We start from the raw sequence: 24,678 nt of genomic DNA, 5'->3' as shown, positions 1-24,678 counted from the left end.
TATTAAAAGTTTGGAAGTCAGGACTAAACAGAAAATATTTCACATTTATTGCAATTGGTTCACTAAAAGGAAAAGAAAATACAATGAAAGAAAGCATTAAAAACAAACTTGTCATTGACAAGTCAGCGGTAAAACCACTTGAATTAAAATTCATCATATGAGTACATATATTTTCGAAATCATCATTTAGCAATGATTATAACAGTCAAATTCACGCTAACATGAAAGTGTTCCTTTACTTTTGGAAGTCTGTTGGCTGTATGGTACACAGGCAGTTCCAACTTTCACTGCCTGGAATAATCTGATGAAAAATGAAAAGTGAATGTGATTGGATAGAGATATAATATCTCATTCAAGCATACAAGTGACAATAAACATCAATAATTTGATATATTTATTGCCTCAGCAGAAGCTTATCTGTCAGCCTTGTTACTTCTTCCCTCTCTGGCACTGCTGCATTGTAAGAGCCAGGCTGGCTTCCTTGACCATTTTTTCTAAGTATTTTCAAACAAATGCCCTCATATACACTTTCAGTTGGATGCTGAATGGGCAAAGATTCATTTCAAAATTTTATGGGACTACAAGTCTATGACACTTTAGAAGGACAGAACAGTGGCCTACAATCTGTGGGCTGGAATGATGTCTTTCCTGGCTGGAAAAGGGCCTGGGTTCAGAAGGTGGTGATCACAGACTCAGAAAAGATCTTCATGAAAGAAGCAATGGTTTAGTCAGCCGTATCCCATCACCAACCTGGCCAATTGTAGATAACCATTATCCCTTCTCTAGCCTCTATGTTTTAGGAAGGGTAGAGAGAAACTGCCGAGGGGCATGTTAAAAAGGCATTGGATGAATCCGATTATCTGGATCCTTTCCAATCCACTCCAATTTATAGGTCTACTTCTATTTCCAGTAGAAGTGCTAATCCAATGTATGATAAAAATAGTGCTGTAGATTCTCACCCCCTGGGAATTTACAGCAGGGGATCAAGAGTGTGTGTGTGTGTGTGTGTGTAGAGAGAGATAATAATAACAATAATAATAATAATAATAATAATAATAATAATAATAATAATAATAATAATAATAACAACAACAACAACAACAACAACAACAACAACAATAATAATAATAATAATAATAATAATAATAATAATTCCAGTGGTAATCGGCACACTGGGTGCTATTCCAAAAGCACTGGAATTACATTTAAAACAGTTAAAAATTGACAAAATCACCATCAGTCAAATGCAAAAAGCTGCACTGCTTGGATCCGCACACATATTACGAAAATACGTTACGACACCCTAGGCCCCTGGGTGGGGCCCGACTAGTAATTAATGCCAAATCTGGCGAAACAACTGGCCGCTGTGATACAATTCTGATAATAATAATAATAATAATAATAATAATAATAATAATAATAATAATAATAATAATAATAATAATAATAATAATAATAATAATAATAATAATAATAATAATAAAAGTTACAACGTCCTAGGCCCCTAGGTGGGGCCTGACTAGTAATCAATGCCAAATCCGGTGAAACAACTGGCCACTGTGATACAATTGTATAATAATAATAATAATAATAATAATAATAATAATAATAATAATAATAATAATAATAATAATAATAATAATAATAATAATAGTAATAATAGTAATAATAGTAATAATAGTAATAATAGTAATAATAGTAATAATAGTAATAATAATAATAATAATATAAAAAAACAACAACTAGGCATTAAAATCAAAGCACCTAATCACATAATGGAAAAAGCATCAAAGCCAAAGTGGAAAATCCGATTAGAACAAAAAGTCAAAAAATTAAGGGCAGATGCTAGCAACTTAAAGAACATGCATGAGTAACGGCTTTAAAACAGAAAAATCATAGATCAGCTAATCAGAAGATATAGATTGGATACAAGAAACATCAATGAAGCTGTAGAGATTGTAAAACAGCAGATAACAGCAACAGCTAGAAAAATTGAGAGATATGAGGCACGAATCATTCAATATAAACAAAATCAACAATTTTGATCAGACCAACGGCGTTTTTATCAAAGTCTTAATGTGAATGGTGACACCAAAAGTGAAAAACCAGAAAAGCAGGCCACAGCTGAATTCTGGAAAGAATTGTGGGAAAATGCAAAGGACTACAATAAGGAAGCAAAGTGGATACATGACTTTGAGGAAAGCATTGGTAATAAACAAATGCAAGTATTAGAAATAACAACTGAGATGGTCAAAAACCGAGTAAAAAAAGTAAAGAATTGGACATCACCTGGAAAGGGCCAATTACATGGTTTCTGGCTCAAATATCTGACCAGTTTACATGCAATGTTGGCCAGGCAACTGAATGAAATTTTACAAAATGGTCAAATTGATGAATGGGTGACAACTGGAAAAACATACTTGATTCAGAAAGATGCAACTAAAGGAACAATACCTGAAAACTACAGACCAATAACATGCTTGCCAACAACCTTTAAATTACTCACAGGCATTATTGCAGATAACATTATGGATTATTTGGAAGCAAACAACATCTTGCCAGTAGAGCAAAAAGGCAACAAAAGGAGTAGGGGCACAAAAGATCAGCTCCTAATTGATAAAATGATATTAGAAAATTGTAAGAAAAGAAAAACGAACTTGAATATGGTCTGGATTGATTATAAAAAAGCATTCGACTAATTGCCACATAGTTGGATCATAAAATGCTTAGAAACAACTGGCATTAGTAAAAATATTACATCCTTCACTGAAAAGGCGAAGAAACAATGGAGAACTGAGTTGGCAGTAGGGAATGAAAACTATGGAATGGTCAATATCAAGCGAGGAATTTTCCAGGGTGATTCACTTTCACCTCTTCCCTTCATCATCGCGATGATCCCACTATCAGTAATCTTAAAAAAAATGAAATTAGGCTACCAAACAGCCAAAGAAGCTGAAAAAATTTCACATTTATTATATATGGATGATTTGAAACTCTATGGAAAGTCAGAAATAGAAATCCAATCATTGACAAACACAGTCCAAGTATTCAGCACCGATATTTCAATGCAGTTTGGCATGGAAAAATGTGCCACTGTATCCATAAAAAGGGGCAAAATCACTACGTATGAGGGAATTGAAATGCCCAATGGCCAACTAATTAAATGCAACAAAAATGAAGCCTACAAATACTTAGGCATTTTGCAGTTGGATAACATCAAACATGGAGAAGTAAAAACTATTGTCAGGAGAGAGTACACCAACAGAGTTAGGAAAATTTTGAAATCTAAATTAAATGGTGGAAATACAATCAAGGCCATAAATATCTGGGCAATACCAGTTATAAGATACACAGCTGGTATAGTTAACTGGACACAAGCTGATTTGGACATTTTGGACCGAAAAACCAGGAAACTAATGACAATGCACTACAGTTTACATCCACGCAGTGACACTGATAGACTATACCTGCCCCGAAAATCAGGTGGCAGAGGATTATTACAAGTGAAGCAAATAGTTGAAGAAGAAAAACATGCACTGGCTGATTATTTAAAAGAAAGTCAAGAACATCTATTAATCGAAGTAAAGAACAAAAATCTACTGAAGGCCCAACAGACGAAACAAGAATACAGAAAAGATGTGATAAAATCAAGAATGGAGAGTTGTCAGAACAAAGCATTACATGGTCAATTTCTGGAAAAAAAAAGATAAAGTGGACAGTGAAAAAACTTGGTTATGGTTAACAACAGGTACATTAAAGAAAGAAACAGAGTCACTAATCCTGGCTGCGCAAGAACAAGCTATCCGAACAAATGCCATTAAGGCCAAAATCGAAAAATCCTCTGATGATGCCAAATGCAGACTCTGCAAAGAAGTTGATGAAACTGTTGACCACATACTCAGCTGCTGTAAAAAAATCGCGCAGACTGATTATAAATTGCGGCACAATTCAGTAGCACAAATGATCCACTGGAATTTGTGCAAAAATTATAATATTAAAACAACAACAAACTGGTGGGAACATAAGCCTGAAAAAGTCACCGAAAATCAGATGGTCAAGATCCTGTGGGATTTTCGTATGCAAACAGACAAAATACTAGCGCATAACACACCAGACATCACACTGATTGAGAAAAGTAAGGTTACAATCATAGACATCGCAATACCAGGTGATAGCAGGGTCGAGGAGAAGGAACATGAAAAAGTCGCGAAATACCAGGACTTAAAAATTGAAATCCAACGATTATGGCACAAACCAGCAGTGGTAATTCCAGTGGTAATCGGCACACTGGGTGCTACTCCAAAAGCACTGGAATTACATTTAAAACAGTTAAAAATTGACAAAATCACCATCAGTCAAATGCAAAAGGCCGCACTGCTTGGATCCGCACGCATATTACGAAAATACGTTACGACGTCCTAGGCCCCTGGGTGGGGCCCGACTAGTAATTAATGCCAAATCCGGCGAAACAACTGGCCGTTGTGATACAATTCTGTTGATGCAATAATAATAATATCATCATCATCATTTGAACACAACAGATATCAAGGTTGTACCAGGAGATGCCAGGGTCGAAGAAAAAGAACTGGAAAAAATCACGAAATACCACGACCTGACCATCAAAATACCTGATTATGGATGAAGCATGTAACAATGATACCCATTGTCATTGGGGCACTTGGTACCATGTCCAAGAATTTTATAAGATACATCAACAAATTGCAGCTCCCTACAATAACACCAGCGGAACTGCAAAAAACTGTGCTACTTGGAACATCTTATATTTTAAGAAGGTTGATAGTTAGGATGCTGGCAGCAACCTGTATCAACCATTAGCACCAGTCAATGATATTTGTGATGCATTTCTGAGTTTCATGTTTAATGAATAAAGTATAATACTATAATCTAGCATTATTGAGTATAGAGACATGATGGCGAACCTATGGCATGCATGCCAGAGGTGGCACGCAGCACCCTCTCTGATGGCACGCGAGCTGTTTCCCCCAGTTCAGCTCTGTCATGCATGCGCACGCATCTCCCACCAGCCAGCTGCTCTTCAGATCTCTGCCATGTGTACACAGGGTCATGCGGTATGCAGGGTGTGTGCAGGGGGTATGCTTGCATGCATGGGGCCCAGGACACATGCGGGGGTATTTGCGTTCATTGCATTTTGGAGGTTTGGGTGTGCACGGGCACTTTGGGCACTCAGTCTGGAAAAGGTTAGACATCACTGGTATAGAGTATAATAATATTCCCAATTACAACCCCTTCCCTTGGGAACAACATACATCCAGAGATCCTACTCTTTTAGCATTTAAGAAGGCAATAAAAACTGGCTCTGCCTCAGGACTGTTAGAGTCAAGAGCCTTAAGGCAGTCATCAATATTAGGAACCAGTTATGCAATATCATTTGTTTGTATGCTGTTTCAATTATTATGTTTTATGATTGTAAGTCACCTAGAATCTAAAAAGTGGCTAGAATGCAAATGAATGAAGCACAATTTTGTGAAAATACCCGGAGAGTGTGAGACAAATACCTGAGCTTTTTAATGACATCGTAGCAAAATCTGTTTGTTTGGACTTCATTATATCCCTTGTATCTATATGCATTCTGATATCTCACATAATATAATTTGGAATGTCGTTACAGAGAAGTGCATTCTCTATTTTATAACCTCTATTTTATTTCCTTCAGAAATAATTAAATAAAAAGTGCATATGATGCCACAAATTCAGTTACATGTCATTAAATTATTAGTTTGTACCCCAGCCCACAAGCTCCTAAAACTTCAAAGGACTAAATTTGAGTCTACAAATACATTGGCTTCCACTGCATTAGGTTTAGCATACCTGAAAACATTCATTAAAATGTTCTATTATAGAATATTCTTATCTATAATTATCCCTGGGGATGATAGATTTATTGGTCAACTATTTACCAAAATAATTGACTTGCTAGAACAGTGGTTCTCAACCTGTGGGTCGGGACCCCTTTGGGGGTCGCCTAAGACCATCGGACAACACATATTTTCGATGGTCTTAGGAACCGAGACACCAATTTTATGGTTGGGAGTCACCACAACATGAGGAACTGTATTAAAGGGTTGCAGCATTGGGAAGGTTGAGAACCACTGTGCTAGAAGATGGTAGAGGGAAATAACATTTTTTCTCATTTATTCTGATAGCTGTAGAATAAATCTAAGTGCAACATTTTTGCACATATTGTGCTATCTTGCCAACTATATGATATACCAGGGAATGAGATAACTACATGTCATGTTTCCTTTTACTTCCAATATTCCCAGAACCACCAATAAAAGAGGATCATAAACATTCCAAGAGCTAAGGGATAGGATTCTTATTCTTAAGATACTTCCTAAGAGTTTTTAGTTCAACTCTAGGCAGGAACCCCATTATATATTTATTTTGTTGTACAAAGGATAGCAATTATTCATGGGCTCTTTTTTCTCTCTGAATGTGTTAACCCCAAATTCTCTGATTTCTCTTGGAAATAGGCCATATTCCTTCTCAAGAGGCAGCTCTTTAAAAAAAATAGAAAGTCTTACAGAATAAAATTTTCCGCTTGTGCTGGATATGTGTAAAGTCTTGACAGGGATTGGATATATTCTATCTCAATATTATCCTCAAGTGGTTCAAAACTTCATTGTAAAAAAAAAAAAGAGTTAAGATTCACCTGGCATTCTCTTCCATCTCCCTGTTCAAAGGTTTTATAAAAACTCTCAACCTGTGGGATTCCAAATTTAATTATAATGGATACTGCATTTATTAAAGGAGAGTCTTTGAAAAGTTCGCCACTAGGAGAGGCACAACTTTATTCTTAGAGGGCAATAAAACTATTCCTTCCATGACTTAAAACAACTTCATGTGTAGAAAAATGAGGAAGAAATATTGCAGTCTTAAAATATTATTAATGTTATAATTATTATGTTTTCTCATGACACAAATTATTTTGCTGCTTTTGTATTTCTGTACCTTGACATTAACACACTGTAGGACACAGATGTGTTTTGCATCTTAAATATGTTGGCAACACTCTTTTTCTTAATTATTTTTATCCAAAATTAAGTGCTCATCTATCATCGATGATTACTAGGCATTGCAGGACCATAGGTAACATAATAAGGTGCCCAGAGAAAATAATCCATAAACATGATGGCTTACAAGTGTTCTATTAAGCCACAGCTTTTTCAAAACCATTTCTGAGAGTTCATTAAGTAAACAAATAGATTTACCCAGGGCATTATTTGTAAATGGATGTAAATGGCTAAATCATTACAAGTTTTAATTTACTTTATATTACTAAGAAGGATGCGTTAGAAAAGACTTAAATAAAGAATAGCAATCGTGGGGGTTTTTTACTTCTAGAAATGTGAATATCCTCCTATAATGTATTCACTCCAAAGTTGGAATTTCATGTTTCCTACAACAGGCAAGGTATGTCATGGAGAAAATCTCTGTGGTTGCCAGGAATCAAAAAGTGATTTGGAAGACAATCACTATCAAAAAAAGAATGTTGGAACCTATTGTTTGCCTGCCAAGGGATTTGGCTAGGCAGATTTGAAAACCCGGTGCTGGATGAGATTGCCATTGTCTAATCTTGATAAATCCACACTCTGTATTTCTATAATTTGTCATAGGATCTTCTTTCTAATCAGAAAAATATTGTCAATTTGTTTAAAACTAAATGGAGGTTTAGAAGAACTAAGAGTAGCACCTATCTCCACTAGTCTCTTGTATTCTGAAAAGTACACTGGTCATCCCTTCCATCAAAATCCTACCACTTTCTCTTATTTTGTATTAGTTCAAGGATTAGTAACATTTCTCTCTCTTCTCTCTCATAATGAATGCAGAACAGGTTGCTGGTGATGCAAACTGAATGAGTTTTAATACCTTCAGCTATTTAAAAAAATGATCTGGAAAATACAATACAATAGCAGAGTTGGAAGGGACCTTGGAGATCTTCTTGTCCAACCCTCTGCTTAGGCAGGAAACCCTATAGCATTTCAGACAAATGGCTATCCAACATCTTATTAAAGACTTCCAGTGTTGGGGGCATTCACAACTTCTGGAGGCAAGCTGTTCCATTGATTAATTGTTCTAACTGTCAGGAAATTTCTCCTTAGTTCTAAGTTGCTTCTCTCCTTGATTAGTTTCCACCCATTGCTTCTTATTCTACCCTCAGGTGCCTTGGAGAATAGTTTGACTCTCTCTTCTTTGTGGCAACCCCTGAGATATTGGAACACTGCTATCATGTCTCCCCTAGTGCAATAAAGTAGGTGATGCCTGAGAATCTTCATGCTTCTGATGTACCGCTTACTTCATGCTCCTGAAAATAAGTGATTTTAATCAATAATTTTGAGTAGCTACCATTTTACAAGTGTGATCTTGAAATAACTTAGAGATTGCAAAAATAAGGCTAAAGGTTCTCATGAGTGGAGCCGCTAAGATCTATTTTGATATTCAGAACATCCCCAAGTCAGAGGTGGGTCTCTGCTGGTTTGTCCTGGATTGGGCAAACCGGTAGTGGCGGCAGCGGGAGGCTCTGCCCAGATGCTTCTGCGCATGTGCAGAAGCATTGCGCGAGCGTTCACGTGTGTGCAAGAGCGAATCAGTAGTAAAATAAATTGAAACCCATCACTGCCCCAAGTCATGCCATAAGATGCTATTTCTATCATGCACCTCCTTTTTCATTTCTCTTGCTATTGGATAAAGGCAAAGAAAAGAATGAGGACAGGGCTGTAGGGACAGCTTTTCAAGATCTCAATTCAAGTCATGTTGATCAACTGACGGTCCTGCCTCAACTCTCTGCAGGTCCTCATGCAGTGATTCATTTGGAGCAGGTTGCTCATTGTTGATCTCCTTCTTTGAGTGTGAGCTCACTGTGACATTATGGAAGAAAAGGACTGCAGTCAGTTACAACTATTGCTTTTCAAACAATGCCTGACCAATGTCTCAAGACTCAAAAACCTTCTGTTAGTCCTGCAAGATAGTCCAGATAAGGTACACACCTAGGAATACCACCTCTATCTTTAGTGTAAAGTTATATTAACAGAATCTTGCAAGACTAAAGGTATTTCTTCCCTCCTTTCCTTTTATTCTGGAAAACTTGGGAAAATCCTTCTGATACGCTTCCTCTGCTCTCTTCCTTCCTTTCTTTACTTCCCGGTAGTCCCATCTGTGATTGTCCCTCCTGTCTCCCAAGGACAGTTCCACATACCGTTACACATTCTTCAAAATAAAGAAATGACTGCTTGGGATTTGCTTAGACACATACCGGCTTTCAATTTCATGTTGACATATACTGTATATATTTAACATCCTTTAAAACAGAATCTATTTTGAGTTCCAAGGAAGTTGTCAGCTGGGACAGAGATACCTCTAGGCACCAGATTTTCCTTCTCTCTTCCAAAGTACTTTAAATGATTATGAGTTGCTATGTATACAGAAACAAAAATTTAGCCTGACATGAATAATCCATAATTATTCAAAGATGCAAAACAGTGTATTAATGTGGAAATACAAAAGCAGCAATATAATCTGTACCATAAGAAAATCACTGCAATCACTGTAAAATTAATTAATAACTTTATAAGTGCTACAATATTCCTTCCTCATTTTCTATACATGAACTTGCTTTCAGTAATGGAAAGAATCATTTTATTGCCCTCTAGGAATAAAGTTGTGCCTCTAGTAATGGGAAATTTTTAATACAGCAGAAGAGAATGTAGGTATTTAAGACTTCATATTTTCCCAAATTTTATGAGAAAACATTTGACTTTTCAAATGTATATAAGTTCAGATAACAGTACATATTAAGAAAGGCGAGGTGGGCTAATATATCAATCAGAACTATAGTAAATTATTACTCCAAATTATAGATTTTTATATTAAATATATAAAATATTGGTTCAAATTATACATATTTTTTAGCTGTACTAGAATATACTGGTATACTAAATGGTTATATCAATTGAATCACATTTTATTTGCATATCCCTTACATACTTATATTTTAAAAGCATGACTATTTTATAGGAGCAATAATTATCTGCAAATTGGAAACTGAACTATGTATAGAATTTACTTTAATTCCTTTTATGAACTTAAAAGTTCAGAAATTATTTTTTCCAACCCTACATGAATATTGTGATGAAACATCACTTTGTACTGAAGGTTCTAAAACTTTAAACTGATTTGACATTAAAATAGTACACATCTTTTCTCAATTAACCATGGCAACTGTAGTATTATAAATGCTGCTTAATTAAACCTCATAGAATGTCATCTGCCTATGAAATGTTACATGATTATCTCCAGTGATCAGTTGAGGTGCTGATGAATGAAAAGATTAATTTCCCATTGCTGTGATTTTTATGGCCACCAAGAAATTTCTTTTTCACCAGTGCTTCACCCTACACTGAATATGACATCAAAATAAGCAATTTAGTTTCAGTGTACGAAAGAGAGTATTTAACAAACTTAAGTGCCACCTATGCTTCAGCTCACAAATGCAGGCCTGTAGCTGAATTAATTAATACAGACTGGGAGAGAATTCAAGAAAAAGAGGCTATTAACATAAAACTGAAATGGAACAAAAATGTCAGAAGAAATAGATGCATTAACATACAAGATTCGTTGATAGCAAAAACATTATTTTAACTGTCCCTTGAAAGGTATTAACTAATCAGGCATTAACTAATTTAAAAAATCAAAATCAAACTAAGTACTTATTAATTAATGTCATCATATACTATGTGAAATATCAAGAATATGGATATAATTTTTAAATATTACAAATTTAGTTATGGTAAAATAACACATTTTTTATATAAACGTGTGCTTTTGTGGATAACAAAAACATTTGGTTGTAATATAAATATGATATCTATTATGATATATTGTTGGTGGTTTCATGTGAAATAGGATTAAAATTTTTTATTGTCATATTTCATGATGTAGCTTATTATTTATATTATAGTACATTAGAATGGTTTTACAATTTTCTTAATATTGATTTATTAAATGGGTTTCATATTTGTTGTATAATGAATTGGAATGTTAACAACTATGTTCCAACATTTTTGCTTTCCATACTTGTATAGTGCTCACATCAGTGGTGGGATTCAGCCAGTTTGCACCTATTCGAGAGAACCGGTTGTTAACTTTCTGAACAGTTCAAAGAATTGGTTGTTGGAAGAAATCTCATTTTGCTTTTTTCCACTTTACAGGGCTAATCCTGTAAGGAAGGCAGGAAGGAAACATTCTGATGTTGTTTCTAGCCTAATCTTTATTGCCCTGCTTACAGAAACTGCCTCTCCGGTTAACCCTTACTACATTGTAACAGCTAAGGCCCCTCGACCTGAGTGACATTGAGTTGGCCATGCCCACATAGTCACATGACCATCGAGCCCCACCTATCCAGCTGGTCATTAGGGCAGAGAACCAGTTGTTAAATTATTTGAACCCCACCACCACCTCACATACAATATTTGGGAAGTTTTCCCTCTTAAGTTCTTGATCCTTTTTCTTAGACTACATTTACTTTAATTCCACACTGTACTGCAGTTCCGATAAAAGATTTGTAAAGGAGTGTATATTTATACCTGTTTGGCTGTGATAGGTTGGCTCCTCTGGTTCGATCAAGTGGTATCCCTAAGCCTTTCCCAATTCTTCCATCAGCCAGCAATGAGAAGGGCTAGTCTGTTTGAACAGTGCCAACACCATCCTTTATATAAAATTATCATCCCTGCATCTTTCTCTAGAAGGAACCAACTTCATATAATGGGACTAGGTTAATTAATTAATATTAATATTAATTCATTAATTCAACTTATACGCCACCCATTTTGCTTAGAGGCGACTCCAGGTTCTTATCTGAGGAACTGTCTCATTCCAATGTGATAGTCCTGCCCCATTGGTTCAGGCAGAAGAGACATGGTATAGACTTCATTGGTCAAAGACTTTGGTGGGTGGGATCTAGAAGGAGATAATTTTCTAATGTGTCCCCTACTTTTAGGGGGACATCTTACTTCCAGAAGGCCAAACAGATATTGTCTGCCCGCACTTGTTTGACCTTCTGGAAGTGCGCTAAAACCTGACTTTGCTGGTGGTGTTGGGGTCGATGGGCACACACTATGTTGGAGATGGCAGTGATTGGATTCAAATTCCGTGGGCATGGTTTGATGGGTTCCGTGGGCATGGCTTGATGGGTGTGGCATGACTTGGTGGGTGTGGCTTGGTGGGCATGACAGGGGAAGGATACTGTAAAATCTCCATTTCCTTCTGATCAGCTGGGACTCGGGAGGCAGGGAATAGATGGGCGTGGGGCCAGTCAGAGGTGGTATTTACCGGTTCTCCAAACTACTCAAAATTTCTGCTACCGGTTCTCCAGAACTGGTCAAACCTGCTGAATATCACCTCTACTGATGGGCTAATAGGGAAATGCTACCACCACACCCTTCTTTACCTTTGATTTTTAATTTTGTATCTACTGTTGTTAATATTCTAATATATTTATATTTTTATTATAAGCCATTCAGAGTCAATTTGCAGAATGATATTAGTAGCATATATATTTATAAACAAATAATTAAATTATCTCACCCTACTCTTCTCTCTCTCCCTCCCTCCCCCCCTCTCTCTGTGTCTCTCTCTTTCCCTGCCTTTTTGTGAGCTATCAGGTAGCCTAGTTTGCATGGCAGACTAAAACTCCTTTCATAAAGAGGCTACTGAAACTAGAAATTGTTCATAAAATAGATTAAGGTTGAGAGGGACTTTGGTTTAGTGGTTAAGGCTAGAAACTAGGAAAAGATGTCAGTCCCAAGCCCTAAAGACCACACAGTGAGGTTCACTCAATTACAGGATTTGTTTTGCTTATACTGAATGAAAACTCACCAGACTAAATCTGTATCTGTAAACCTAATAGATATACCCTGTAATAGTTCAAAGGTAAAGGTTCCCCTCGCACATATGTGCTAATCATTCCTGACTATAGTGCTCATCTCCATTTCAAAGTCGAAGAGCCAGCGCTCCGTGGCCATGTGGCTGGTATGACTAAATGCTGAAGGCACACAGAATGCTGTTACCTTCCGACCAAAGGTGGTTCCTATTCTACTTGCATTTTTTACATGCTTTCAAACTGCTAGGTTGGCAGAAGCTGGGACAAATAACGGGAGCTCACTCCATTATGCGGCGCTAGGGATTCGAACCACCAAACAGCCAAACTTTCTGATCAACAAACTCAGAGTCTTAGACACTGAGCCATCGTGTCCCTATTGTAATAGTTTAGGCTGTGGCTATCCTGAACCTTTTATTTCACTCCACCATCCAGTTCAGGATTGTGCGGTCTGTTGTCTTGGACCCCTCTCTGGAATCTTTTGCCTTCTCCCTGGAAAGTGGCGCTATTGCTGACATCTCCGCAAACTTCTTCAGCTTCACATTCACAGAATGTGAATTCTACTTCTACCTGGGCCACACACTCTCTCGGGTCTATGGAAGAAGGCAGCGGCAAGCCTCTTTCAAAAATCTTGTTAAGAAAATTAAAGGGAGTAGTCCATGGAGTTTCCAGGAATTAAAACTGCCTTGAGAGAGGAATAGGGAGAGGTTTCAAAGTTAAAAATTGAAATAAAGAAAATAAAAAGATTATGAGCCCAGCAGCCGTTAACTTATTATAAAGCACAAGCACATCCACTTCCATTGTAAAAAAAATAACTCAACATAGGCTTATGTATACTAAGAAACAGATCAGGTCAGTCCATAAAGTATATGAAGAGAAATATCCTAATTTATCTTTACTTCCACATTTCTATGAATGGTATTTCCTTCTGATTTTTCCATTTTTCTACAAAGCAAAATGGAGCTGGCCCTCACCCTTTTACCAGCTCAGATAAAGCACCTTCTTATTCCTGATTGGTTGCCTACAGTTAGAGGTTTCTAAGATTTACCTGATTCTGTGTGCTACTCAGATAAGCTAGTAGAATTGTGATTAACTCTTTTGAATCTGGACGTCTGACAGTGCGTTCTCCCTTCTTAGACAATATAGCTCAATTCAAACAACCATAGAATGGGGGAAGGGGACAGATAGTAATTTTAAGAATACCTTTTCATTTTGCCAGACCTACTTTACCTGTTATTTTCTGTCTTATGTGAATTTCTTCTTACAGAAAGATGTCAACTAGATTAATGTGTAAATCAGATCTTGCCTACTTGGACAATCTCAGAAGTTGCATTATAGCACCTAAGAAATAGAAATATTTTTAACCATTCAAGAAAAAAATAGAGTGGAGGGAATAGGCGCTCTATATATATAGGCAGCTGCTTTGGCTAAACAACATGTTTACATTTGCATGTTAAGAATTATTATCTCATCATTCTTTTTCATATTTTAAAATACTTAGTTTCCTGCAGTGGGACTTACCAATTGAAGTCTGAAGTAATGATCAAAATTTAGTAAGATCCAGTTTCTTTTTAAAAAAAACAAAACAAGAAAATAAGCTTACCATCTTTATAATATTCTGTGTCCATTTGCCATATTATAGTTCTCTTCATTTTTAAATTTATTCATTGTTCTTGCAAACAACTTGTCTTCTTTTGTGCTGTTTTAGTGTTTTTGTACTATGCTTTGTTTTGAAAAGTTTTTAACATTTTTAAACTGCCCATAGTTTCTGGAAATTGGGTAGCATATAAAAATACCATCATTATCATTGTTGCCACCATTATCATCATCATCATCATCATCATCATCATCATCATCATTATCATCATCATAATCTCAAAGACAGAGATGAAAAAATGGATAAAAACTAGATGATAGTTTAAACTACATTAGCAGCTGGTTTGTGAATAGGCTGATTATATAACAAATGGTTTCTATGCAGGAGAGGGAATCCTGACACTAAAAGTAAGTTTGTTTCTCTCTTAATACCAAGTTACTACTTAGTTCAACTATTTTACAGCTTTATAAAATACCCTGGCATTTTTTTTGCAACTATGCAAACAGCAATAAAATGGCTAATATGCTATTTATACAAGGGTAATTCATAAGTATCTGGTTGAGGGTGGTGCAGAATATTCTATTCACTCTTAGAATATGGCTATTTCTCTCTTTGCCCCTTTCAGAAAACTTTGTTTCTCTATTATTTCTATAATATCTATAAACTGTATCTATGTATTTAGGAAGTTCCGAACACCGTAAGAAATCTCAAACTATGAGAAAAGGATATAAATATAAATGTTCTGACTTGAAATAATACAGATATCTGAATAACCCATCTTACTTTCCACTAGAGCAGTGAGAAGTTACCTATATAAAAATACCCTTGTCAACATTTATCATAATCAGAATGAGTTGAGTCTTAAGGCAAGTAACCCGGAAAACCTCCTTAGTATCAAGCTATAAAATCTGCTCTGAATGCTCTTATTGTTGTCACACAAATAAGATGAATGGGATGTGTAGGGATATAATGCTGCTGTGAGAAGCATCTCCTGTTAGCAATTACTGGAAAATGTAAAGATGAAAGAAAATGACGTTAAGACCCAACTACAATATTATACGCTACCGAACAATGAAAATGTAACACTAGTTATGCAGAATGGAATTCTGGAGCACAATTATGTTAATTATAAATTGGAATAGAAAAAGTCATTTCTTGGTAATTGGGGAAAAATGGTTCTGAAAATTCTTCAACTCTTGAGAATTCCCAAAAAGTATATTTTTATGACTTGACTTTTTTTTTCCAGGCAGTCATTATTTTAAAGCTTTTTAAAATAGTAATTTTATTTAAATTACAATTTAAAACAATACAGATACAAACTAAAAAAATAAAAGATCAGAAAAGAAGAAAAGAAAGATAAAAATAGAACGTCTAGAAAATAAAAGAGAAAATTATGAAGAAAAATCAAAAAGAAAGAAAAATTAGATTATAGTAAGGAAAAAAATATATAGAAGTGACCTCCCGCTTTTCACAAGTATTAAATTTAAAATGTAAATTTAAACATAAATTTAACAAATGATCTCTTCTTCCATTATCCCATCCCTTATCTATAAATAAATCCATAAAACCTCATCATCTTAGTCCTGATCTCAGCAAAAGTCCATTAAGTGTTACCAGAGATAACAAATATTTATTTTAACTTTGATCAAATAAACTAATTTTATATTCTTTCCTTTTAATTTTTACACTCTTGATCTTTAATTCATTCAAATAATATCCTAGATTTTATTTTTTTTCTTTGTTACTTCTTACACAATTCTTCAAAGCATTTACAGGTTGTTTTGTAACTCCAATGTAGGAAAATTATCCAGATCACGCTCTTGGTTTGTTATGTGTGCATCCTTTTCAATTAATAAAACATCAGCCAGTTTCCTTTGTATGTCCAAAAGAACAAAGGTAACAAATTCCAGAAACTAGCAAGTGCCAGAAAAGGTGCAAAATTAACTATTCAGTAAGAAGCAAGGATGAAATTCTGTTCTTAGGTGCAGGTGCCTGACTAACAGATAAGAAAGAAAATGTGATAGCATTAAAAGGGGAGAAATGAGAACATTAATATGTTAATTAAAGTTTGAGCACATGCCAAGGACCTATAGCAATCAGTCACAATAGAAGTAACTAATGATAACACAATTTTTCTGGCCTACATGTATCAATTAATACACAAAATAGATAAGAAAACTATTCTGTTATTTATACCCACATAGATGGAATCAAACTTCCTACAAAATTCTAATAAACTAGCTGTTTTTTTTAAAGAATGCATTTATTCCAGAATGGCAAGTTTCAATATGTAACTATTGTGCAATAAAACACACAATGTATAGAGCTCCATTCCCTAATCTGGAACCTTGAGTTATGCTAGATAGTAGCATAATTTTTGGCTGAATACCGTAATAGGCTATTGATGTCTATGCAACAGATGGCCACTTAGTTAACTTTATTACCTTATTATTTTGTCTATAGGTAGCAGCTATAGAAAACTTTTAATTGTTTCTAGAAGCAATCAGATGGGATTCTAGCCTTTCAATTTGTAGATCTAATTCTATCATTAGAATTAAATTTAAGCATTCTCTGAATCCATGAAACCTATTTCCAAGTATGGTCAAAGCCTGTAGCTAGCTAAATATGTCACATTATATTAATATATTGTTAATATAATTTCTCTTAATTCACTAAACCATATCAAATAAAAAATTGAACTGCAATCTTCAGCTTAAAAAGAACTGCAATTATTCCCATTAAGCTTGCATATGAAAGTTGTCTTATTAACATGTTACGGAGGCTGACGCATAGTTCAGTATTAAGCTGACCACCAACAGTTTTCTAAGGACTTGGCAGAACAACTTCAAATCTTACCTTGAAGATTGAACCTGTAATTCTCTGAAAGCAAAATATTTCCTTTCAATGAGACATGGCTGAGCTTCATGCTCTGACCATCATTAAAAAACAGTGAACAAAAGACAGATCAGTAGACGCACCAATTTAATTTAGTGCGGGCTGTTTGGTGTTCTAAGTGCCAAGTATATTGATGCCAAAATAGCTCTCTAAAGTGCCTTTTGTCAAGGAATTTTTCATTGCAATTCAGTGCAAATAAAAATCTGTCAATGTATTTTATTTCAGACCAATGTCTACTTCAGTTGGCTTGACCTCATTTTAACTTCAAGTTCAGGATGCAAGCGTTAAATTTAGGTTCAATTAAAAAAATATGAATATTGAAATACTGTGTCCTTGGAACAGAATCCATTTCAGTGTTTGGAACAAAACAGATTAGAAATAATGAACTGGTTCAATATCAAAATAACCATTCCAGAGTCCTATATATCTTCCAGGCTTAGAGTGACCCTGGTTCAAGAGCTGTTGGAGGACAATGGAATTAAAAATATCCAGGGTCAAGTGTCTGGTTTGAATAGCTTCTTTTAGAAGGCTATCTAGTTCAAGTCCAATTGTTACAGTACTCAAATAATTACTCAAAGAAATGGGCTGGAGGTCATAAATTGGCAATTAGCACCTGAACAATAAAATGACCAAGCATATGCAATCTAGTCACAATTTTCTCCACTTAGGGAAATACCGTAAATAGTATTTTTATTTAACTTATGATTTGGGGCAGGATGTTTCTTTTAGCATTTTAGATGTATGCTTAAAGACCAGCTGCACATGAATGTTAATGAAAATTTGTGTACTTTTATCTTTTTTAATGAGTTTTTAACAGCAACACTAGAAGCCACTCTAACCAATCTGTATTGGGAAATGTGCTAGCATGGCAACAGACCCATCAGGTCCAATTAACCTGATGGAAACCAATTTTCATATTCAACTCATTTATGGATCAGGAAGCATTGTCTGATTTGTACTAACATGGAATTCTGATGAGATAAAAGAAAGAGCAATGTGTTCTTAATATCGATCTTGACAGGTCCCTAAAGAAATAAAGCTTGGTCTCTTTTGTTACATTTATTACACCAGCAAACAATAAAAAGAACATAAATTATTAACAATGTTTCCATCCAAAAGAAATACTACTAAAGAGATAGTAGTTGACATCAAAGGCACAACACCCGTCTACCAAAAATGTTGCAGAAACAAAAATATTCCTTTTAAATTTCTGCTTTCCAAAGAAAAGGAAAGAAAGGTGAAATATCTTAAAAACGTAAATAAAGAAAAATATTTAAGATAAGCTTTATTGTCACAAGCTAATTTTAATATTTAACAATATTTTTTATTTATATTGATGACAAAATAACAGAATTAAAATAATCAACAAATGTATGTGTTAAGCTCATTAAGTCACGCTTTATATCCTTCCTTCCTTCCTTCCCTCCCTCCCTTCCTCCCTCCCTCCCTCCCTCCCTCCCTCCTTCCTTCCTTCCTTCCTCAAAAAAGGACATTTAGCAGATCCTATCTAGAACATCAGATTTGAGCAGATTCAGTCCTACCACGCCATGGACTATGTTTTCTGTTTGTGTCATGTCGAGCTGTAAAAACAATAAATAGCACTTCAAGCAGGGTCTAGCATACTAATGAACAATGCAGCAACTTTGATATGGATGCCATTCTACACTTGAAAAATTGTTCTTAGCACCATGTTTTGTACCTTCTCTTAGTTTCTGTAGATGCCTAAAACTAGCCCCACGTAGATCATAGGGCAGCAAACCAAATGAGTTATGAATGGGATGTTACTGATATCTAAACAAAGCCACAACTGATGCACCAGCTGAAGCTGTTCAACACCCAAATGGCTACAACTTCCAGCTGTTGCTTGAGCTATGAGTCCAGGGGAATCTTTGAATCACAAACCAAGTCTTACATGGGGAGCAATAGAAACTACTGGACTGGTGCTCATGTGTTTATAGACAATTAGCATTTAATCTGATCTTGTTTCACCTTGTCAGATACTCACAGCTTGCAGATACCAGTTAAAAATGTCCACGGCATCTCTTGCGCAGTCTGAATGATGATATATAATCAAGTCTCATCACCAGCATTCTGGAGGAAGCCACCCCTTTGTCATTTTCTTCACTTTCAGATTGAATCAAGCCCAGTTTTCCTTCCCATGGATTCATTGATAAGCTTCAGCTGTGACATGGAAAAGAGCACCAGGATAAACCAATATTCTATATAGGAAAAAACACCACGGTCAAGTAGTTGTGTGGAATGCATCCAATCTCCTTGCTTTCTGCTGCAACTTCCTTTTGCTTTACCTGGATCTGTTCCAGTACCTGTTCATTTCGTGAACATTTCAATAGTGCACTAGCTGATGGGCTGTAAAACTTTATTCAGGTAGAATTCAAAACAACATAAATGAAGACGTAATAGGGTTTTTTTAAAAGTTCCTTTGCTTTTAACACATCAAGAGGTTTAGCAACCTCTTCAAGAAACTCTGTTTTAATGTCAGCATTTTGTAATGACCCTAGTCATAAAAGGGCCACTTTGTATGAGAAAGATATAATGTGCTTTTAAATTGCTAAGTGAAAGTACTTGTCTAGATAGTAAAACATCAAATTGCCTGAACAAATCTGGATTTTTATGGGCAAAAATGTCTCTCTGTGTGTGTGGATTTCTCTTTTCACTTCATAATTTTCTCTGGGCAGTGAAGCATTTTATGTTATTCTCCTTTACCAACTTTCTTCTAGCAAAATTTGGAAGGGTAAATTGTAGATGCCATCCTCTTTAGAAGCAAAGCTGTTACACGATCTAATGGGAAAGATGATGGAGGAAAATATTCAAGACAAATCCAACACAAAATAAGAACATATTTCTGCATTGTTACAAAAATTGTTTTTTTGATACAACAGAAAGTGGGTAGTGGAGGAAAATCCTAATATTTTATTTGATCAAACTATAAAGCAACTGTGGGCAAAGTATGCTTGTTATTGAACTTTGTAATTAAACACCTTAGTGCAGTGCTTCTCAAATAGTGGGGCGGGCCCCCCAGGGGGGGGCGCGAGGCTCCGTAAAGGGGGGCTCAGCTCAAATTATTTTATATATTTTTGTTTTGCAGGTTAAAGTTTTTTTTAATATTGTGTTCCTTTAAATCCTGTGCTCCTTTAAATCTTTTCTGCTACAGTTAATAAAGCTATTCTTTGTTGTAAATTGATCCACATTTCTTTCTTTTTTTATTCTCTTATACGTTAATAAGGATACAGTGTTATGCAGAGGTGTACTTATAACAATTTTATAGACAAATGATACTATTTACAGTCGCGCGGGGGGGGGATGTTTTCTTCTTCCTAGGGGGGGCATGACAGAAAATAATTGAGAAGCACTGCCTTAGTGTAACAATTCTTTTAAAATTAAAAAGCTAAAAAAGCTTTTTAAAAGCTGTTTCTGCATCCAAAAATCCAGCTGCTTTGGTGCTACCCAAACAATGGCACTGGAAATAGTAACCGATTATTTACAAATGGAAGGCAGCATTTTTAAAATATATTACCAAATGCATCCAGCTCTCAGGCTTAGCCTATCTCTATCTGGCACCTAATCAGATGGAAACATGGCACCAGTAGCTTAATCTTCTGAGATTCTGTAAAATGCAAATAAGGATTAATGTCTTAACCCAAGACAGAGAATGGGATCTAGCAATGCTGTATTGCCAGTTTTTACAAACCACCCATTGATGATGGCCTGTTGATGTTACCTAGGTAGGTAACAAAATGTCTGCAAGCAAACAATTACAATCAGAGAATATGAAGGACCCCACAGTTCAACCTTGATATATACATACACACACACACACACACACACACACACACACACACACAAACAAACACACACACACAGACACACACATATACATACATACATACTCTTTTCCTGAAACCATCGATTATCCAAGACAGCATTTCATTACCAAATGAATAATTCTATGGAACAATATTGGTCCCAATGAAGTCAACCTGAATTTAAGATAATTCCTCCAAAAAAGATGGGATGGGAGAAGAACACAAAACAATAGAGAAAATACTTGTGGGATGTCATGTTCCTTCACTTAATTTTTTTTCTGAAAGAATTTTATTGGTTTTTTAAAAAATTGGGGGGAAAGGGTAGGTGGATATACAAAAAAAAAATTGCCAGCTCCATCGTGCTAGAGGTAGGAATCTCTCCAATTCTCACAACTTTTTACAAAAAAAAAGATAAAAGATAAGCAGAAACAGCATCTTATTATACATTGTATCAACCATGTGTTCAATCATCTCTTTTGCCACTTTCTAATATATCAACAATTAAAATGATATTCCAGATATATTTATTTTTGTGACCTGAGTCTTTCCATTATTGTTCCCTCCCCCCTGTCCCCAGGTGGAGCCGCAGCCCCTCCCTTCTTCATGTCCTGTGTTTTGTCGCCTTTTTCACTACTTCTTATATTTCCGTCCTCTAGGAAGGCACAATGTTTTTTAATGAATGCCTCTGCCTCCACGACTGTGTTAATTCTAATTCTGTTTCCCTCCCAGAAGATCAGCATTCCTTCTGGCAATAACCATCTAAACCAAATTCCCTTATTATATAATTTCTTTGATAAGGAGGAATACTTCCTCCTCTTATCTCTTATTTTTTTCAGAATTTGCTTAAGAATGGCAATTTCTTTATCTTTATATTTTAGTGGTCCCTCCCTCTGAGCCCCTAGAATCTCATCCCTCATGGTCTTCCTAAGAAATTTAACATGTACTTCCCTTGGAACATTATGTGTTCTGGCATATGCTAAATTAATCCTATAAACCAGATCCATATCCCACCACAACTGTTCTTTATCTCTTTTAATATATTCTGCTAAAATTGTACTCATAATATCCTTAAGATCTTCATCTTCTGTCTCCAGTAGATTCTGGAATCTGAGAAAGAAGGACATTCTTTCAAGTTCTATCTTTGCCATAAAATTTTCCAATTCTATATTCCCCTTCTGGACTGCCTTAACCTCCTCCCCCAGCACAGCTGCGTCCTCCTCCAGCACACTGATTCTCTGTTTATTTTCTCTTATTTGTTGCTGCGCACTTTTAAGCTCATCTCTAAAATCTGCTACCTCCTTTTTCAACTCATTTTGTCCCTGCATAATAGCTTGAAACATTTGAGTAACAGATAAATCTTTTGAACTTTCTCCAGTCTTTTCTTGTAAAATTGATGAATTTTTTGTCTGTTGAATTGTTGGACTGGATGCAGTAGAAGTTGGTGCCAAGGCTGCTTTGCCTGTAGATGGTTTTCTGGGCCCCATTGTCTAAGTTCAGAAAGAATAAAAATCTTTTGCAAAAGAAATGGCGTCTGTGAAGCACGCAGCCGAGTGAGTCCGAGAAAACAGGCAAATTAACCAAAAGTGAAAATTAACCCTCTGTCACAGTTCCAAGCCAAGAAGTCACTAAAAAAAAAGGAAATCAAATAGTCCAAATCCAGAAAGACCACGTAATAGGACAGGCTCCAAGAGTCCTTCAGGGGGGGATAATATAAAGCCAGACTTTCTTCAAAGGTAGTTTCAAAAGGCAGACTTCATTTATAAGTGCAAAGAAGAAGAAGGAAGCAGGCCATCTTGGCTCCTCCTCGGGATCAGAAACAGAACAATAAAAACTTCCATAAAACTCTCAAAACAACTCAGCAATCAGCTCTTGCAGCTATGATATAAATCTTTTCACATAGTTAGTTCAAGTGGCTAATTCAATTTTTTGCTCTCTATCTCCATTCAAGATTGAAATATGTATGTTTTTTATTCTGACTGTACACCGCCCCGAGTCCCTTTGGGGAGAGGGAGCGGTTTATAAATCTAAATAAAGTTAAAGTTAAAGAAAGACAGTCCAAATGCCCCTTTGCCTGACAGTAGTAGAAGAAAAAAAGCAACCCCCCTCCAATCTTCCTACTTCAAACAAGTAGGAAGTAGGAATCCACAACTTGTAAAAAAGCCGCTATTCGTCAGTTAAAAGCAATTAAGGAGATTGGAGCGAACTTCTCACCTCCAGCACTTCAGCCGCTGCATGTAGTTAACTCTTTCCTTCCAGAATCCATTCAGCGAAGGTGCTGTTATGCACCCCCTATGCTCCCCAGCTCCTAAGGCGAAACTGGAGACCCCCCCCATGGCTGCCACCTATCCGGGGGTTCCAGCAAGCCACCCTACGGCAGGTGGTCCCTCCAAGACCACCTGTGCTCCTAAAAGGAGCCCACCGGGGAAGCTAACAGCGGACCAACGTCCGTCACCTTCGGAAACCGGAAGCCCTCTTTTCATGTTCCTTCAATTAGAAAATACAGTACACATAGAGCTAACCCCAAGAATAGGGGAGGAATGAGAAAGACATTAAGGGGGAATATGCACATAAAACTGCAAATAAGATTAAGAAAGAAGGATGTACACAATGAAATTCAAAATAACCCTGCTTTGATTTTATTTAATATCAGCTGATAAAGATGGAAGGGTTCGAGGCCTTCAAGACTGATTTAGATATGGAAGCAATTTCAGGAATGGTCTTCATTGTTGTTAGGATAGATAGAACAAGAGAGTCTTGAAAGCCTTTTCTACTTTATTTTAGGTTTTTTACTTTAGTTTACTTTATTTTAGGTTTTTTTCTATTCCAACACACGGAGCCATTTGTCAGGCGAGGCGTTGCCCTGTTCAGCATTTTTAAAAGCCATTTTTTGCCCTCCCCAGACTCCAGAGGCTTTTTAGGAGCCTGGGGAGGGTGAAAAGAGCCTCCCCCTCCCCGGAGGCCCTCCAGAGACTTCAGGAGTGCAAAAAAACGGGCCTATGGGCAAACCAGAAGTTCGGGAATGGACTTCCGGTTTGCTCGTAGGGTGGTTTTTAGTCCTCCGGAGGCTTCAGGGACCTTCAGGAGGCTTCCCTGAAGCCTCCGGAGGGATTAAACCGGCCCTACGAGCAAACTGGACGTGACTTCTGGTTTGCTTGTAGGATCCTTTTTAGTCCTCCGGAGGCTTCAGGGAAGCCTCCTGAAGGTCCCTGAAGCATCCGGAGAGCTTAAACAGTCCATCACCCATTCTAAAACAGCGTAAAGAGATCATATTAATATAGATTAAGTTTAATGAAGTAATCTAAAGCACATAATACTTAATAACATTTTAATATGTCATCGTTCAAAGTTTGGGTTGTTTGAATTCTTTTTATATGACTTCACCATACATGCCCAATCATGTACAAAATATAGCATTTCAGCATTATGCTGCTTAATATTGCAAGTCA

The 24,678-nt window shown here is 36.1% G+C and overlaps 1 protein-coding gene across 2 annotated transcripts in view; it reads right to left on the bottom strand.

Moving 5' to 3' along the window:
• Nucleotides 1-229: 229 nt before the first annotated feature.
• The window catches only part of PLPP4 (phospholipid phosphatase 4), a 187,523-nt gene continuing 163,074 nt past the window's right edge, over nucleotides 230-24,678 (bottom strand). For both annotated transcript variants that reach the window (XM_081955958.1, XM_081955960.1), the window contains exon 8: nucleotides 230-301. In XM_081955958.1, coding sequence (XP_081812084.1) covers nucleotides 285-301 — 17 coding nt within the window. In that variant the 3' untranslated portion in view covers nucleotides 230-284. The remainder of the gene's footprint in view (nucleotides 302-24,678) is intronic.

This window comes from Natrix helvetica (genome assembly GCF_964273705.1).
Source record: "Natrix helvetica genome assembly, chromosome: 5".
Classification (NCBI taxonomy): domain Eukaryota; kingdom Metazoa; phylum Chordata; class Lepidosauria; order Squamata; family Natricidae; genus Natrix; species Natrix helvetica.
Note: the sequence above shows the minus strand (reverse complement) of the source record. Positions and strands in the feature narration are given on the sequence as shown.